This window comes from Ichthyophthirius multifiliis, assembly GCF_000220395.1.
Source record: "Ichthyophthirius multifiliis unplaced genomic scaffold scaff_1120509249697, whole genome shotgun sequence".
Lineage (NCBI taxonomy): Eukaryota > Ciliophora > Oligohymenophorea > Hymenostomatida > Ichthyophthirius > Ichthyophthirius multifiliis.
The window spans coordinates 1-18,898 of NW_004087441.1; the positions used below are offsets into that span (position 1 = coordinate 1).

Sequence of the window (18,898 nt, forward strand, 5' to 3'; positions counted from 1 at the left end):
AATATATATATATATATATATATATATAAATATATATTTATTTATATATACATATATATATATATATATAATTTATTCATGTATATAAAATTATTTAATCATTCTTATTTTATAAACCAAATATTAATTAAAATTCTCCATTTAATTATTATATGTATTTTTTATCAATCTTGACCAAATTTTTTTTATTCTAATTATAAATAAGAACTGAATTATCAAATTTACAATAATAAACTTATATAATATCTTTGTTTTCTATTATAAATTCATTTTTATCATCTTTTAATTGACTTGAAAGTATAACTGCTTTATTTTAATCAAAATTTTATTCATCATTATAATATGCCATATTAAACATACCAAAATTATTAAAATAAAAACTATTTATTTTATTATTTTAATTAGTTGTTTCGATACCAATAAGGGCCTGACCTTTTGATATATTTTGAAAACTAAATGACATTTTTAAATATCTAGAATGCGTTTCGTTTTTTATATTTATTATATCAATTAGTTTTATTCTCCTTATATAATATTATTCATTTTCTTTTTCTTCATTATTTTTGATTAAGATAATACTATTTTTGGATTATTTTATATTATAATATTTGGCCTCATAATAATATGGTTATAATATTATTTGAAATTTCTTTATATTATGTATTTAATTGTCTAAAAATAATGGAAAAGCTTATTTTAATAAATATAAAAAGAATATCAACAAATTTATTATCATTATAATTATTTTGTTGTAGTTGTAATTGTTAATTACAAAAAAAAAAAAATTAAATTAATTTATTTTTAATATAAAATGAATAAATATATATATCAATATATATATATATATATATAATATCTATTTTTTTCTTAATATATTAAAATCAATATAATTTATTTCAATTTCTTGGCGTTTATTTATAATTTATTTTTTAACGACTTCCATTTGCAGATAAATTAGGTAAAAATTTTTTCAATTATTCTGAAGAACTTAGACTTTATTTATCTTATTATTAAGATAATAAATTTTAAAGATGTGTATTAAGTTTCTTTTATTCTTAAACTTTAGCATATTAATTTCCATACTTTTTTATTTTATTTTATTTTATTTTTTAAAAATAACTAAAATATATTTTACTCTTCCCATTTTTTAAGGAGAAGTTTCTTTAGGAGGAAAAACAGCCTTATTTTTTTTATATGTAAAAATAAATAAATAAAAATATTTATATATAAATACCCAAGATTAATAATTTCCTAATTTTCCTTTAAATTTATCCAAAGATTTATCACAAGAAATACAACTCCATTTTAATTATCTTTTAACAAGTAATCCATCTTCCCCTTCTTCTTATTTTTTGAAGATATTTAATATATGTTATACCTAAAATAAAAATAATAATAATATTAATAAATATATATTTATATATATATATATATATATATATATATATATATTTAATACATGCTTTTCTAATTCTAATAATCTTTTATTAGTTTCTAAAGCATTAGCAGCTTAATTAATTTTTTATAATAAGAAAAGATTCATTTCATCTATTTTTCTGAAAATATTTTATTCAAGGCAATATAAATCATCTTTATCAGCTTTTCTATTAATTAAATCTTTAAGTTAATTTATCATATTTAAAAGCTCATTTCTTAAATTATCTAAAGCCGATTAAAAATCGAAACCATAATTATCATTTTCTCTATTATTATTATTATTCGAGTTATCGAAATTATCATTATTTAAATTATTAAAATTATTATTCTAGTTAATTTCTATTGGTATTTGTGATTCTCCTAATTTTTTAAGAGATTAATTAATTTAAATTTTTAGATCATTTAAGGCTTTTTCTATTTAATTACACTATTATATATATATATATATATATATATATTTACATATATTTAAAAATAATATATTATATATAATTAAATTAACTTTTTCTATATTTTTTCTTAATCTTCCCTTAGTTATTTGAACTCTCCTTTTAATCTTTTAAACTCGTCATTTTTTACACATTATAATGTAAACTTTTCTAGCTCATCTAATCTCTAATCGACTACTTATTTATCTTATTCATAAAACTGGGTATGGTTATTAAACTCTAAATTAAGTTTGTCCAAATCTTATCTTAATTATTCAATTAAATCACTTAATTCGTGCATATTTTTTAATACGTCAGATTTAAATATTTCCAATACATCTAATCTTTCTTCTATTTCTTCGTTTTATCTTTTATTATTAGTTTATTTTCCGATTCCTAATTTTTCTAAATCTTCTTTTGATAATTATTTACCACCATTTAATCTTAAATAAATAAATAAATATAAATATATATATATATATATATATAAAATATATACTATGTATATAAATATTATTATAATTTGTCAAATTCTTATTCATTTTGAGAAATTCTTTTTTATAATTTTTATATTTATTCTAAAAAAAAATTATTTTATTTTTCTTAATCTTCTTTAAGATCATCTTTTGTAACCTTTTATAAAAAAATAAAAATTAAATAAATAAAAAGATAAATAAATATACAAATTTTTATTTTAATTGTCTTAATTCTTATAATATACTCTCTAAAGCTTCATTATTTTCTAAGTTTCCTTAATCTTTTACATTAGTAAAAGATCCTAAAGACTTAATTTTATCTTTACTATTTTAATTGTTTCCATTTTTAATTTAACCTTATTTTAATTCATCAATTTATTATTATAATTAATTATTCATATCTAAATATTTATCAAATTCATCCTTAAGTTAACTAAATTAAGAAATATTAATACCTTTTAATTAATTCTATTTATTAAAAAAAAAAAATTAGTATTAAAAAAAATAAAAAATAAATAATATTACATCTAATCCATGTACTTAATTAAGTAGTTAATCAATATCTTTTCTATCTTAATTTTCTAATTAAATTAATTATTCGATATTTTTCTATAAAATAAATATAAATATATAAATATATATAGAATTATTTTACTGTTGCTTGATCTACTAATTATCCATTTTTTTCAATTTCAGTTTAATCTTTTTATATTTAATTTGTATTTTTATTAATTTAATTTAGTTAGTCTTATAATTAATTTTTAATTTCTTTTTCATTTTATTATAATTATTTAGTATCTTTTTCGATTCCTTCTACGTGGGTTATCATTTAATTTTAAATTATCTAAAAAGTTTATAATTAAGAGTCACATTGTTTTAAGTCATTTTATAATTATGAAATAATTTTTATTAATGTTTGAAAATTGCTTTTTATTATATTTTCATTAAAAGATATTTACATTAAATTATCTATTGCAATTGTTTATAATAGCTGATGTATTTCTTAATTCATTATATTTTAATATTAAAGAATGTTTTTTTATAAAAAAATAAATATTTATTTATATTATGTTTTAATTATATATAATTAATTTTATTTTATAATATATATATTATATTTTATTGTTATTAAATATATTTTATTAGATTTTTAATATAAATAAAATAAATGTTGTATTTTTATTAAAAAAAAAATATTATATAAATAAAGTATGTTAGAAAATTAAAAAAAAAATTATAAAAATTTAGAAAATAAATTTAAATATAAATATAAATATATAAATATATATTTAACTATATACTTTATAATTTTATATTTTTTTAATATACTTAATTTTATATTATATTTTATATTTTCATAAATTTTTAATTTGTTGTTTACTATATATTTATACTAATTTATTTTATTTTAAATTAAATATATTTATTCTTAAAATTTTTTTTTTTTTTTAATTTTTTTATATTTACTAAAAAGTTTTTTCATTTAATTATTAAAAGATAAAATTATTACTATAAAATATTTATAACATTTAATTCTTTAATTAATTTTAATCATATTTTTATTATATTACATATAAATTTTTCGTAATAACTTCGTTAAATCATCTGATATTTTTAATAAAAATAATTTTTGTATTTTTATTATATTTATTTTTATAAATTTTCTAAAATAAAATAAATATATATAATCCATATTAATTTAAGGTATATATAATATGTAAATATTAAAAATTTATAAATTATTTTATTTTTTTAATTTTTCGAATACGATTTAATTATTTCTCTATTTCCACAAAAAAAAATAAATTATTATTTTTAATAATTAATATAATTTTTATAAATTTAAAAAATTATTTTATTAAAAAATATACATAAATAAATCTATTTTATAAATTTTTTTTATAATCATATATTATAATTTAGTTTTTTATGTTATTTATTGAACTTTTTTTTTACAACTACAACTTTAAATATATAAACTTAAATTTAAGTAAAATGAGTAAATTAAATTTTTTTATATCATATAGTTTTATGTGTATATATTTTTAAATTCCTTTTACTTTTAGAAAATTCTCGCATTTTCAATATCTTATGTATTTATTACTTTAAATTTAATATAATAGAATAATAATCTTCAAAATTTTCTCATAAAATTAAGCCATCATAGCCAATCTTAAATTATTAATATATATAAATAAAAATGTTAATTTTAATAATATTAAATTTTTATAATAATAATTATTAATTTCAAAAAACGAATAATAAAAAAATAGTATTTAAATCTTAATTATCATATATAAAATTTTTTAAAAAAATAAATAAAGAACTCAAACAAAAAATATATATATATATAACTTAAATTTTACAAATTTTTATTTTTATAATTAGTTTAAATGTAATGTTTATTAAAATTTATAAAATTAATATTTTAATATAAATCAAATTATTATAATAAAAAACTGTACTTTTCTTTAAAAAACCGGAAATTAAATACAGTATATTTTTTATTATCTCTAATTTACCTAAAAAAAAAAAAAAAGAATAAAAAATGTTCAAAAACTTCATTTAAATATAAATTATTTTGACTTTAATATTTCTTTAAATAAACACTTAAAATTTAAAATACCAAAATAAATTCAAATAAAAGCCTTAAAAAACTAATAATTTTAAAATAAAAATAAAAAAAGGCAATTCTCTTGAAACCAAAATTTAATTATTTAACTATATTCAAGAATAAAACGCAATATTTTACAAAAAAGCAGAATATCTTACCCTAAAACTAAACAAAAAAAAATAAATATTAAGATAATATACCCAAATATTAAACTAAGAACAATAAAAAAAGACTTTATTTGTCTAAACATAAGAATAACCTTAAATAACAAAACTATATAACCATATGAACGTTTTTTATACCGGAGAAATACAAGTAGTATATAAAGAATAAAAATATAATATGATATTTGATACAGGATCTACCGACATTTTTTTAAATTCAGTACTTTGTAAAGATATAGGATATTAGAAAGGAAATCAATACAATTCAACACTTTCACCAACGTATAAAAATATAGATGCGGAAACATATTCGTATTTTGGAAGTGGAGAAATAGGAGGGAAAATGGCAATTGATACATTTTTTGTTTCAGGTTAAGAAGTGAAGAAGGTTTAGTTTTTTCAAATAACAAAAGATTTTGGATAAGCATTCGAATCGGTATATATTATTTTTTATATATATAATATCATATAATATTTTATGTTATTTTAATAAAAAGGGATAATTTGATGGTTTAATAGGATTAGCTTTTCCTTAACTTTCAGGAAATTAAAAAACTATAGTAGACTATATGAAATATTAAGGATTAATTAAAGAAAAAAAGTTTAGTTTTTATTTAGATAGAAAAAACGAATCAAAAGAATCCTATCTTGATTTTGGAAAAGTAGATAAAAAAATTGTAGATGGGGAAATTAATTATCATTAAGTCGCAAATCCTCTGTATTGGAGTATTCTGGCAGAAGGATTTCTTTTAAATGATTATGATATTGGATTATGTAGTAACGATCATAAGTGTGTTCTTATGATTGATTCTGGAACTAGTTTAGTTACAGGTCCAAGTTAAGATATGTAAATTCTGACTTAATATTTAAATGATTAAGGATTATAATGTAAAGATATTAGCTAAATGCCTACTCTTACGTATTAATTTTGATTATATATATAAATTTAATTTTTTTTTAATATTTATAATTATTGATATTATTATTTTTATATAGATTTATAATTGATAAAATTTATTATCATATTTAACCTGAAGAATATGTTATAACTTTTAAAGGAATAGAATAATCTGTATATGAACATAATAAAAATCCAACTGAATGCATAAATGGATTACTTCCTATGGATATATAAGATACTTTGTGTATAAATAATTATATATAAATATATAAAAATAAAAATATGGAAATATTATATATGTATAAAAATAAATAATATAAGTAAAATATATATATATATATATATATATATATATATATTTTATATATATTTATATATATTATTAGTGGATAGTTTCTGGATTATTGGTGATTTAATTATGTCTAAATATCTTACAATTTTTGATATGGATAAGCTAAGAGTAGGATTTGGAAAATTAAAATCTTATGATAAGGATTTTTATGAAGATCTTAATTTTAAAAAAAATATTTTGAATTTTTTTTTTTTAATTATAAAAAATTATGTAACATATTAATAAATAATTATATAAATTTATTTTAAATTTATAAAAATAGATATAAAGTATATAGCTTTTAATTACTTCATTATATTTATTACACGTAATTACATATATTAACAATTAAAAAAAAGAATAATTTATTTTATAAAATTTTCTATTATTATTAAAAACAAATGTATCCTTTTAAAAAATTATATTATTTTAATTTATTAATTTTTATAAGATTAAAAAAGGTTTTTATTAAAATATTATCATCATTTTTATGTTTATTTTAATTTAAAAAGTATTAGGAATATCTAAGTAATCTAATTTACAATTTTTTCATAAAAAGCCAGCATGAACGCACTATTTAAAACTGTTTATTAAAGTTTTGGTGTTAATCCTATATATATATATATATATATATATATATATATATATATATATATATATATATATATATATATATATACATATAATATAAAAATAAATAAATATCTTTGTAATAATAACCTTTAAAGAATCCTGAAAATCCTTATTATTAATAAATGCTTTTTAAAATGTCACTTATACTTAGAAACTTTTTATTTTTATCAATCTTTTATTTAATTTTTTTATAAAATAAATCTTCTTAAAAAAATAATTTACGTGTTAAAAAGTTCTTATAACTTAATATGGATAAGTAATAAAAGTTGCTATAGCTTTCGATATAGCTCCACAAATAAAAAATAAAAGAAACTTTGATTTAATAATTTAACTTTAGGATAGTCTTGCTTTTAAATATTCATATGCTATAAACTAAATTATTGGATTTATAACAAGTATTAAAGAAGCACTTAAGCCTCTAAAAAGGCTATTAATTCCTTCATTTTTAAACATTTTTTCTACAGTTTATATAAAATTTTCCTATATATATATATATATATTATATAAGCATTAGATTGAGTTTTTTTTTTTTTAAATAAAAATTACATGACCTAATATCATTCTTGTTTAAACTACCCAAAAAGGATTTGTACCTATTGTTGTTATAATTCCACTTAAAAAAGAGGCTTTTAAGTATCCTACATTATCTCCATTTTAAATTTTCATTAAATCTTTAAAAAACTAATACCTTTATTTCAAATTTTTATATTTACAAATTTATTTATTTAGAAAAAAAAGAAAAAAAAAAAAAAAAACCAAAAAAAATATATTCCATAAGAAATAAAATTTCCAATAAGCATTGGTGTCATTCCTTTATAAAAACCTATTTTTATTTTTAAAAATAATATAAATTCTTATTTTTACCTATTATATCTTCATTTTTATAAACTTGCTTTACTATTTAGTACATAGACTTATTTTATTTATTACTATTTATTTATTTATTTCATAAAAAATAATAATTTTTTACGTTTATAATCTTGTTTTTAAATTCTCCATAGGATATAACATTAATGTTGAAACGGCTCCGGCTATAGCTCCAGACCATCCATGAATGAATATTTCTAAATTTTTATCAATAGGTTTTGAATTCATATTATTTTATCTTTTGGAAGTGTATGTTAAATTTATTTATTTATTTTTTATTTTTATTTTTTTTTAAAAAAAAAAATATATAAAAATGTAAATATTAATTTAAGTACTTTTTATTTTATTTTCTATATAGTAAATTTGCCCTCTATAGCATAATTATTTTAATTTCTTTATATACACAATAATTATTATGTATATATATAAATAAAAGTAATTAATTTGAAAAAAAACAAAAAATAGATTCAAAAACTTTTAACTAATTTATTATTTTAATACATACTTTTAAGTTTTTTCGATAATTTCTATGTATTATTTTACAAACTAATAATAGTCTAAATATCCAAAGGTACCAAAGGAAATGATTTCTTATTTTTCTTAGCATACATTCTAAGAATAAAATAATATTTGGCATATTCAGATGCTTTTATATATAAATTATAGTCAATAAAGTTCAAAAAAACCCTTTCCATTTCATTAAAATCAAGAACCGAAAACTAAGGAAAAGCCTTCGAAAAATTATCATTTTCAAAAGATTCATCATCCCAAATTTTTGAAGCAATAATCATTGCAGTTATAGCTATTTTTCTCCAATTTTTTCCCGTTAATTAAAAAGTAGATTTCTCTAAAAATTTCTCAATATAAATTAAAGCAATTATAGGAATTTGTTTCTCTAATTTACATGAAATAAATATATTTTTACAAAAGTTCTAAATAGTCTCATTTGAGGGAATTTATATCAAAATTTAATCACTTTCTTCCCCAAAATCAAACACTCTTTTAAATAATTATAAGTTATGTTTTTGATCGTTTTCTATTACTTCAGAACAATAAGAAAGTTCTGAAAAATTTTTATCTTCTTCTATTTAAAATTCAGTATTTATTTGTTCTAAATTATTTATATTATTATTTTCTTAATTATTATATTATTATTCATAATTTTAATTGTAATTATTTTATTATTCATTAATATTTTTTTTATAATTATTTATATTTTTTACTTGTTTGATATTATTATATATGGTTTTTTCATATATATTGTTTATTTAATCACTATTTATATTTTCTTAATTATTTAATGGATATTATAAATAATTAAAGTCATCTATATATTATGGTTCTAAGAATTATATTTTTCCTTAACTATTATTTTATGTATTTTTTATAAATATTTACTCATTTATGGAATTTTCTGTTATGTTTCTGTTTTTTTATAATTAATTTTTTTTTGAAAAATAATTATTATGATCTAAATTATTCGATTATTATTAAGAATATTAGTAAGGAATATTCGAAATTGAAGAATATTTGTTAGTTAAATTCTTTTTTATCATAAATACTAATAAAATATCTAATAATTTTTACTTTATCAAAATCTTAGTTATTAGATGATTTTTAAGTTTTAAAATTATTTTAAGGATGAGTAATATGTTTCAAAATAATACAAGCTAAACAATAACAAATCTCTTCAATATCTAAATTAATAATAGTCGAAGTTAATTCAGCTCCTTCATAGGATAGATACATATGTTTAATATTTTCATAATTTAAAACAGGAAAATAATCATCTTAGTTTTGAGACTAAATATATATAAAATTAAATTTTTTATATATATATGTATTTAAATACATATATATTTATATATATATATTTTTATATATATTAATATTTTTTAATCAATTTTTTTGTATACATTTTATTTAATAATTAAATAATTTAATTTTTGATAAATTTTTAATTATTATATGAATTTAAAATACAAAATTTTATAAAAATATTTATAAATGTTCTATAATTTTATATAATTTTAAATTTTTACCTTATTACTTTCTTTAAATTTTTTTACTAAATGTTAAATAACTTTTCTTTAAATTGGTAAATTATTCCTTATTATTTTATTTTTTTCACATGAATTTTTTTTTTAAATATTAATTTAAGAATTATCTTATTTTTTCAATTTTATTTTATTTCAACTTTTTATGACTATTCTACTATAATTTTTAATTTGACTTTACTTTTACTGAAATTACTTTTTTTTATTAAAGATTATAATCACTTTTTATAAATTCATTTTTTTTTTTTATTTCTTAGGTATTGCTATAATCATTATTTAAATTTATTTTATTGAATTCATTATTAAAGTTTAATTTTTAGCTTAACAAAAAAGGCTTTACTTAGTTTTAATTATTATCTAATTATTTATTAATTACATAATTTCGAACATTTCTTCGTTTTTGTTATATACTTAAAGTTCTTTAACTATTACTTTATTGTTAACTAAATAGCTATTTATGTTCTAAATTTAAATTAGTAATGATATCTTTTATATGATTTAAAAGGGATTATAATTTATGTTTATCTTATGGAAGTATCTATATATATAATTAAATTTTTTTTTTTTTTTAAAAAAAAATACGTTTATTTATTAACATATGTTTTCAATTTAAATTTAATTCTTTTTATTTAAATCTGTCAAATCAGTTCCTATTCCTCTTTAAATAAATTCATGTGCATATTATTATAAGTTGAATATTTTTAACAATTTATAAAATGGATATTCCTAAAAATTCAGTAATTCACATTTTTAACTTTATATATTCAAATATGCAGTATTAAAATTTTTAGGAATTTCAGATTATTATTTGTTTTGTATTTATGCAATTTTTATATTACTTAAAAAAGATTATTTTACGTTTTTTATACGAATTTAATGTGATTTAATTTTTTGTATTTCTTCCCATTTTTTCATTTTTATAATATTTTTTAAAAATATATATATTTAGATAAAAATTATTTTTATATTAATTTTTTTTTTAAAAAAAAATATTTAATAAAAATAGTATAATATATTATAATTTATAAAAAGAAAAATAAATTTAAATGTAAAAATATATATAATATTTAAAATATAATAAATTTTTAAAAATAGATATATTTAATAAAATAAAAAAAAACAATTATTCATTTACAAAAAATAAAAACTATATAAATAATAAAAATAAAATAATATATATATATTTATTTTTATAAATTTTTTAACTTATGTCTATATATATATATATATATTTATGTTTATTTATATTCATTTTTATATATATACTATTTTTTATATTAATTTTTTTATAATTACATAATATACATTAATTAAACAAGATAAACACGAATTATCTTTTTTTATATATTTTTTAATATATATAAATATATTATAAAGTTTTAATAATGAAATTTAAAATATTAATGTATATTTATATATTATTATATATAAATATAATAAAAATTTGGTTTTATTAATTTTTTTTTTAAAATAAAAATATAAATTCTTTTATTAAAAAAAAATCAGAATTTTTGTTTACTAATAATAATATTTATTTTTGAAAAAAGGAATTTAAGCATAATAAATTAATAATTTAAAAAATTTTAATAATATGATTAGTTTCTTTATTTATTATTAATATATTTTTTTTTATATATGCTTATAAAAATGCTTTTTTTATTATAAAAAGAATCACAATTATTAAAATAAAATAAAAAAAAATATTCAGCAACATGCAGAATTATTATTATTTTATTAATTAATATTATTTCCAGGTTTTATTTTAACTTTAGTATTATCTTATTAACTTTTAATCATATTAATTCTTAACAATATATCTTTTGCCATAATTTCAAAACAACTATCAATATTCGTTGAATTTTTAGCGGAAGTTTCAATAAATTTAATACCTAAACTTTAAGCCAATTACTGTCCTTCGTCAAAAGAAACTTATCTTTTTTCTTATAAATCACTCTTATTTCCAATTAATAATTTATTAACATTTTCTTATGCATATTTTTCTATTTCAGACATCCAACTTTTTACATTTTCAAATGATTATTTATCTGTCACATCATATACTACAACAATACCATGTGCACCTCTTTTATTTAACTTTTTATTAAAAAATTATAAATTTTTACCTATAATAATTGCATGTAATTGTTTTAAATCTATCTTATCCTGCAGTATCCCACTTTTAATTTTATTTTTTTGATTAAAACAATTTTTTTTTAAAAAAAATAAAATAAAATAAATAATACTATTTATAATTTAATCTGCTTTCCTTGATATGTAATCGTTTTAATTTTCTTTTTTTTTTTTTTTTTTAATAAAAATAAAAAAAAGAAACGAATTTATTAAAATTATTATTATTTTTTATTACAAAATCAACTCCAATTGTGTTATAAAAATTATTTGTAAATGTATTTTCTGCATAACGCATTAACATACAAGACTTTCCTACACCAGAATTTCCTATTAAAACTAATTTAAAGAGATGATCACTATTATTTAATTTAAATTTATTTTCAATTATTTAATTTTAGTTATTTTATATTACTATTCAGAATTTTAATCTTGGGATGAATTCATTGTTTTTGTTTTTGTTTTTGTTTTTGTTTTTGTTTTTTTTGTTTTGTTTTTTTTTTCTTTATTTTATATTAAAATTATATTTATTTATTTTCTTTCTTTTTTTTCTCTTTCTTGAATATTTTTTTTTTTTTTTTTGAATAAATATTAATTTTTAAAAACACGTAAAAGCAGAAATTATAAGTAAAAATTAAAATTTATGAATATAAATAAATATAAAAATTATTATTTTTAATTTCTTACCTTTAAATAAAAATATAAATAGCATTTTTATTATAATTTTATATTATATTTTACTAAAAAAATACAAAAGATTACATTTTTTTTTTATTTTTAATAATTAATTTAATTTTAATTTATACAATTTTTTTTATTTAATAAAAAATATTATTTATATATATATATATATATATATATATATAATTTTCCTTTTATTTTTTATATACTTAAATTTATTTAGTTTTTATATATTTTTTATTATATAAACAAAACATTAAAATGGATTCATCTATCTCAAATGCATTGAAAACAGTTTAAGAAAATATAAACGAAGTTTTAAATAAAAATCAAAAAACTACAAGATGTACATTAGTAGGAGTATCAAAAACTAAACCCGTTTAACTTCTTTAAGAGGCATATGATAGTGGATTAAGACATTTTGGTGAAAACTATGTTGATGAAATATCAGAAAAAGCCCCATAACTTCCTTAAGATATAAAATGGCATTTTATTGGACATTTGTAATCAAACAAAATAAAATAAGTACTTGTTCCTAATTTATATATAATAGAAACTATAGATAGTATAAAGTAATTTTTATTATATAAAAAAAATAAAACAAAATAAAATAAAAAAGGTTAGCCGAAAAAGTTTAAAAAATCTGCCAAAATTAAAATAGAAATTTAAAAGTTTTAATATAAATAAAAATAAGTGATGAAGAATGTAAAAAATATTAAAAAATTAAACAAATATATATAAAATAGCCAAATATGGAATTGAACCAGAAAATGCATATACTTTAATAGAATTTATAATAAAAAACTGTCCTAATTTAGAGTAAAAAATTTATTTTTTTAAAAAAAATAAAACAAAAAAAATTAGATTTTCAGGATTAATGACTATAGGGAAATAAGGAGATGTTTAAGCTTTTTAAGTTAACAAAAATATAAAATAAAAAATATATTAATATAGATATATAGAAATTATATAATTTAAGAATTGATATATCAAATAAATTTTTATTAAAAGAAGATAATCTAGAACTTTCTATGGGAATGTCTGCTGATTATTAAATTGCAGTAAATATATAAAAATAATATATGATATAAATATAAAAGATATAAAATGGTTCAACAGAAGTAAGAATAGGAAGTACAATCTTCGGATAGAGAGACTATTCAAAATAATGAAAAAAATAATAAAAATTACATTATTTATAAAAATAATTTAATATATATATATATATTATTTTATTTTTATAATATTATTTTTTATGTTATATATATATATTTATTTATATATTAAATATTTTATACTATATTTATTAATATAATTATTAATATTTTTTTTTATTTATCAAAAATCTCTAGCATTATCTTTAATATTTCTGCATAAAGCGCATCCTAGACTGCATTCTTCACCATTTTCTTTATGATTTCCTCCTAAAGAGCATTTTCCTGGTCCTTAACATTTCGGTAATTTATCTTTTGTATATTTAGACACATAATCACCAGAGCATTATCTTTTATGACAAGTTTCGCAAAAATGAGTAGTTCCCCTATAAATCAGAAATATATATAAATGTTTTATTTTTGTAAATGTAAATAAATAAATATATATATATATATATATATATATATATGATATATATATATATACCAGCAAAACCATTAAGCTGTTGAACAGCAAAATTTACATTTGAATTCAATATAATCTTTTCCATGTTTTGTGCAATTTTCAATTGGTATTTCACAACAATTCGCACAAACTAATTCTTTTGGATTAAATTCCCTTTTGTCTTCATCCATTCCTCTTTAGCAATCTTTTAGTCCTCCAAAATATGGTTTTTTGCATTTAAAACACATAAAATAAGCATATATAGCCATCGCATATTCTTCTGGATTATTAAAATATAGAGAATCAGGATTTACAAGTTTTTCGTCTTTCATTCTTTCTTCAAATTTTAGCCTTTCAGTAGCTTTTTTTTTTATAGTTTCATATAAAGCTCTATTTTTGCTCATTTCAGCTGCTAAATCGCAACTTAATTGGAAGTCCATCCAAGTTTTACATAAAGGGCAAAAGCAAAAATTAAACACAATTCGAGCTGTTATCCATCTAATTAATAAAAATAATTTTAATTTGTTATCAAAAAAAAAAATAAAGTATATAAATATACCTAATAGCAAGCCTTTTTTTCATACATTGATAATGGAAAATATGTCCACAACCTAATTGTATGCACGGAGAAGCTCCTAATCCTTCAACATAACAAATATTACAATAGGATTCTCCATTTTAATCATTTAATTAACTATTTTTAGAGGCACATTCTTCATTTAAGCATGAAAGACATTCCAATTCATCCTTTATTCCATAACAAGGATGACTACATGGTAGTATTTTTTAACATGTAAATTACTTTTTTTCTTAACATTCAGATTATTCGCATATATCTTAAAGAGCAAGTAATTGATTTTTATTTATATTTATTATTGATTAGTCACAATATCTGCATCGTCTTATATAAAAAAAAAATATATTATATATTATATATTATATATTATATATTATATATTATATATTATATATTATATATTATATATAATCATATTTTTATTCATATATATATTAATATTAATATATTTTATAAATTTTTATATTTATTTTACTTTGATTATCTAAATTATTTATAACTTTCACAATCATGTCCTAAATGATAAGGAATAGATCCACATGATTTACATTATTCTTATTTACAATGTATATTTTAACACATAAACCTATTTTAAGCATAATGCATTTGCTATTCACTATTTTTTTATTATTAATTAAATTAAAAATGATATAAATATGATATTTTATTTATATTTTTTTCATTTTTTTTGTAAATTATTTTTTTTAAAAAAAAACATAAAAAATAATAATGCTAAAATTTTATATATTATCTTTTAACATTAATATTTCTTTTTTTTTCTTAAAGAAAATAGACAAAAAAAAGTAGAGAAAAAATGAATTATAACAATAATTCTTTTTTATTAATTTATTTATAAAAAATATAAGAAAAAATTAAAAATAAGTCATGTAAATATAAAATTTTATTTATATATACATAGATAAAGGATTTCCACTATTATCTTTAACAGTTTAATTAGATGATCCATTTTAAAATTCAAATTAAGCTTTACATTTTACACATGATACAATATTAAATGTTTTTTAAATATATTTTTATTCTAATATTTCATATTTATCTCTTCCTAATAAATTCTTTATTATAATTTTTAAAAAATAATAATAGTAAATATATTTATGTATATAAATATTTACTATATAGTCATATTCAAGCAATTATTTGTTACATTTAGTACAGCTTGTATATCCTTAATTAATATGTTCTTAGTTAATTTATTGAATTAAGCAAGGCTTGCAAAATAAATGAAGACATTCATTAAGATAATAAACTTATTCACTATCAAAATTAGAATCGAAATATTTATTACATTTAAAACAATGTACTGTTGAACAATTCCTCTAAATAATTTTTTTTTTTAAAAAATATTAATAATATATATATATATATATATATATATATATATATATATATATTTATATATAGATATATCATTTTCATATTTATAATATTTTAATTTTTTTTACAGTTTATAATGCAGTTACTGGTTTTATACTACTTTAAAATAATTTACTACTCATCATATTAGTAGTTTGTTCTTAAAATTATTATTATTATTATGAAATTTCCATTAATTGCTATTTTTTCTCCTAATATCCCTCTATTTTATTTTTTTATAATATAATTTTTTTACTTTTAAGTTACTTTATTTTAGTTCCTAATTTAATATTTCGATATAATTTACAAACTCACATTTGATGGCAATTAAATGTTTTTCCTAAAGCATTTAAAAATTCAAGCCAAAGAAATACTTTTAAAACGGTGATTCTTTTTAATAATTTTAGCATTTTTTTATATGTTATCTTAACACTAATTCTTCATGATAAGATATACTTTATCCACAAAAACACTAAAATATTCTATTTTAATCCATTAGGTATTTTTTTTTATTATTAATTATTATTTTTAACTTTCTTTTATTATCTTATTATTATTATTATTTTAAAAAGTTAAGTTTTTTATATGTTTTTATCAGAAAAAAAAATATTAATTCCTTTTATAAGTTTTAATAATATATTAAAATATTAATGTTTATATTTTAATTAAAATTGATATTTTTTTATAATTATAAATTTTCATATAATAATTATTTTTTATTATCTTAAATTTATAAAAAAAAATATTTAGTTTTTGTTGAAGTCTATAAAAATTATATAATAAAATATTATGTATTAACAAATATTTATATATATATATATATTTAAATTAATTAATAATAAAATCATAGAACTTAATTATTAAATTTCATATGTAAATCTAATAATATGTTTTAATAATTTATCATTTTTTTCTTTATATTAAAATAAAATAAAATATTTTTTAATAAAAAACTTATTTTTTCTATTTCTATTAATCATTATTAGTTTTAATTATATTCTAATTAATATTTTATTTATTTGGAACATAAATAATATAGTTTTATTTTAAATGAGGTTTATCCAGATTATTATATAAAAATTATTTATACTCTTATATTTTTCTTCTTAATATAAGTCTTTTTAAAAATTTACATGTTCCTCTTGGATATTGTACTTTATTTTATTTACATTCCTTTTTTTTATAAAAAAATAAATAAACAAAAATAATTAAAATAATAATTTATTAAATAAAATAATTTAAAATACTATTTATTGCTTATTAGAAAAATTATTAAAAAATTATTAATTTTAAGAATTATTTTAAACGTTTTTATTAATAAATTGATGATTTTTTTCATTACTAATATTTTTATTAAGAAAATCTATATTGTTAAATTGATAACTTTTGCTTTAGATTTCTTATTTAATAAAAGCATCTTCTGTACTATTATTAATTTAAAATATATTTTATTATTAATTCTTAATATCTTAAATTTTTTATTATTTTATTTAAATTTTATTATAACTGCTTATTTAATCATCTTTAGCCTATTATATTGATTAAAATGCATTTATATATTAATTTTTTTTTTTTTTTTTAAATAATTATTATTTACTTAATATATTGGGCTTAATTATTTATATTAATATTAATTTATTTTATATTAATTTACTTAATTATGTTTTTAAGAAGCATATGATCCTTAAACATAAAAATAAAAGATTATTATAATATATTTATAAATAAAAAATACTTGGAGGAGTATAAAAACTAAAATTATAATTCATGTAATATATATATATATATGTATATATTTTATAATTTGTTTTTTTTTATAATATATTTTATTTTATAATTATTATTATTTATATATAATAAGAAAATAATTCTATAAAAATTTTCATATTTATTTATAAATATAAATATATAATAAAAATTAATTATGTATATATTATTTTACGAAAAATAAATAATAAACATAAATTTTTAATATATATATATATTTAAATAAAAAAAACAACTAAAAAAAAAAAATTTAAATATCATTAATAATAATTTTTTAATAATTATTTTTTTGTTTAATTAATATATAAAAATATATTAACTTTACAAATAATTATATATATATATGAATTCAGTATCTTAATCTACTATAGATATTACCTCCTAATAATCATAATAGGTATCCTCTGCTAATTATTAAGAAATCTAAAATTAATAAATAATTGAAAGACAAAAATTTGCAGAATTTGAAAATGAAAATAATGAATTAAAATATTAAGTAATTATAATTAATTATTTGTAAAAATAAAAATATTTTTTATTTTAAAAAGCTTAAACTTAAAGGATAAGAATGGTCAAAAGAAAAGGCAATTTATACATAAAAAATTGAATTATTAGAAATACAAGTAAAAGAAAGTATATCTAGATAAGAAAATTTATAATAAATGAACGAAGCTTTTATGAATACAATATAAGATCTTAGTTCTAATCAAAAACTAAGTTTTTTTTTTCTTTTTTTTTAATCATTAATATGAAAAAAATATTAGAATAAAGTAATCAAAGATTTATAATATAATTTAGAAAATAAATTATAAAATTAATCAGAAAACGATTTAAAATAATAAAAAATATTGCATTAATATAATAA

The 18,898-nt window shown here is 15.1% G+C and overlaps 5 protein-coding genes across 5 annotated transcripts, besides 42 other annotated features; 2 read left to right on the top strand and 3 right to left on the bottom strand. All coding sequences in view use genetic code 6, as the record gives it.

Moving 5' to 3' along the window:
• Nucleotide 1: 1 nt before the first annotated feature.
• Nucleotides 2-70: a microsatellite.
• Nucleotides 71-818: 748 nt separating this feature from the next.
• Nucleotides 819-856: a microsatellite.
• Nucleotides 820-856: a microsatellite.
• Nucleotides 857-1,408: 552 nt separating this feature from the next.
• Nucleotides 1,409-1,452: a microsatellite.
• Nucleotides 1,453-1,868: 416 nt separating this feature from the next.
• Nucleotides 1,869-1,928: a microsatellite.
• A 382-nt stretch (nt 1,929-2,310) lies between these two features.
• Nucleotides 2,311-2,363: a microsatellite.
• Nucleotides 2,326-2,379: a microsatellite.
• Nucleotides 2,380-2,503: 124 nt separating this feature from the next.
• Nucleotides 2,504-2,545: a microsatellite.
• An 849-nt stretch (nt 2,546-3,394) lies between these two features.
• Nucleotides 3,395-3,499: a microsatellite.
• A 60-nt stretch (nt 3,500-3,559) lies between these two features.
• Nucleotides 3,560-3,603: a microsatellite.
• Nucleotides 3,600-3,641: a microsatellite.
• Nucleotides 3,642-5,211: 1,570 nt separating this feature from the next.
• IMG5_024830 (hypothetical protein) lies at nt 5,212-6,919 on the top strand (the record flags this gene model as incomplete). The annotated part of the gene is made up of 6 exons (XM_004039319.1): nt 5,212-5,555; nt 5,617-6,038; nt 6,116-6,264; nt 6,407-6,582; nt 6,635-6,641; nt 6,864-6,919. The coding sequence occupies exons 1-6, from the start codon at nt 5,241-5,243 to the stop codon at nt 6,917-6,919; spliced, it is 1,125 nt and encodes a 374-aa protein (XP_004039367.1). The 5' UTR covers nt 5,212-5,240.
• Nucleotides 6,266-6,379: a microsatellite.
• Nucleotides 6,277-6,378: a microsatellite.
• Nucleotides 6,280-6,362: a microsatellite.
• Nucleotides 6,346-6,400: a microsatellite.
• Nucleotides 6,834-8,079, bottom strand: IMG5_024840 (mitochondrial carrier protein, putative; the record flags this gene model as incomplete). Its single annotated transcript, XM_004039320.1, has 7 exons — nt 6,834-6,961; nt 7,072-7,156; nt 7,207-7,464; nt 7,531-7,672; nt 7,741-7,807; nt 7,849-7,913; nt 7,955-8,079. 7 exons carry the CDS (start codon nt 8,077-8,079, stop codon nt 6,834-6,836), a joined length of 870 nt encoding a protein of 289 aa, XP_004039368.1.
• Nucleotides 6,963-7,041: a microsatellite.
• Nucleotides 7,674-7,712: a microsatellite.
• An 874-nt stretch (nt 8,080-8,953) lies between the features above and the next one.
• Nucleotides 8,954-9,006: a microsatellite.
• Nucleotides 8,961-9,007: a microsatellite.
• Nucleotides 8,967-9,042: a microsatellite.
• Nucleotides 8,967-9,068: a microsatellite.
• Nucleotides 8,989-9,068: a microsatellite.
• Nucleotides 9,028-9,072: a microsatellite.
• Nucleotides 9,073-9,678: 606 nt separating this feature from the next.
• Nucleotides 9,679-9,737: a microsatellite.
• Nucleotides 9,681-9,737: a microsatellite.
• Nucleotides 9,683-9,737: a microsatellite.
• Nucleotides 9,738-10,959: 1,222 nt separating this feature from the next.
• Nucleotides 10,960-11,013: a microsatellite.
• A 116-nt stretch (nt 11,014-11,129) lies between these two features.
• Nucleotides 11,130-11,199: a microsatellite.
• Nucleotides 11,200-11,568: 369 nt separating this feature from the next.
• Nucleotides 11,569-12,542, bottom strand: IMG5_024850 (ras small gtpase ric1, putative). Its single transcript, XM_004039321.1, has 4 exons — nt 12,451-12,542; nt 12,274-12,394; nt 12,152-12,199; nt 11,569-12,084 (listed from the first exon to the last, which is right to left on the bottom strand). Coding segments are annotated over exons 1-4 (642 nt in total). The 5' UTR covers nt 12,452-12,542; the 3' UTR covers nt 11,569-11,612.
• Nucleotides 12,482-12,538: a microsatellite.
• Nucleotides 12,491-12,547: a microsatellite.
• A 31-nt stretch (nt 12,548-12,578) lies between these two features.
• Nucleotides 12,579-12,622: a microsatellite.
• Nucleotides 12,623-12,871: 249 nt separating this feature from the next.
• Nucleotides 12,872-12,901: a microsatellite.
• Nucleotides 12,902-12,977: 76 nt separating this feature from the next.
• IMG5_024860 (hypothetical protein) lies at nt 12,978-13,888 on the top strand (the record flags this gene model as incomplete). Its single annotated transcript, XM_004039322.1, has 6 exons — nt 12,978-13,288; nt 13,336-13,421; nt 13,463-13,535; nt 13,581-13,632; nt 13,679-13,777; nt 13,817-13,888. 6 exons carry the CDS (start codon nt 12,978-12,980, stop codon nt 13,886-13,888), a joined length of 693 nt encoding a protein of 230 aa, XP_004039370.1.
• Nucleotides 13,889-13,933: 45 nt separating this feature from the next.
• Nucleotides 13,934-14,012: a microsatellite.
• Nucleotides 13,969-14,009: a microsatellite.
• Nucleotides 13,980-14,044: a microsatellite.
• Nucleotides 13,983-14,041: a microsatellite.
• A 10-nt stretch (nt 14,045-14,054) lies between the features above and the next one.
• IMG5_024870 (hypothetical protein) lies at nt 14,055-16,704 on the bottom strand (the record flags this gene model as incomplete). Its single annotated transcript, XM_004039323.1, has 7 exons — nt 16,356-16,704; nt 16,026-16,229; nt 15,808-15,965; nt 15,368-15,508; nt 14,875-15,216; nt 14,358-14,813; nt 14,055-14,256 (listed from the first exon to the last, which is right to left on the bottom strand). Exons 1-7 carry the CDS (start codon nt 16,458-16,460, stop codon nt 14,055-14,057), a joined length of 1,608 nt encoding a protein of 535 aa, XP_004039371.1. The 5' UTR covers nt 16,461-16,704.
• Nucleotides 14,311-14,356: a microsatellite.
• Nucleotides 15,233-15,347: a microsatellite.
• Nucleotides 16,263-16,320: a microsatellite.
• An 819-nt stretch (nt 16,705-17,523) lies between the features above and the next one.
• Nucleotides 17,524-17,553: a microsatellite.
• Nucleotides 17,554-18,059: 506 nt separating this feature from the next.
• Nucleotides 18,060-18,120: a microsatellite.
• A 173-nt stretch (nt 18,121-18,293) lies between these two features.
• Nucleotides 18,294-18,323: a microsatellite.
• The last annotated feature ends 575 nt before the right edge of the window (nt 18,324-18,898 follow it).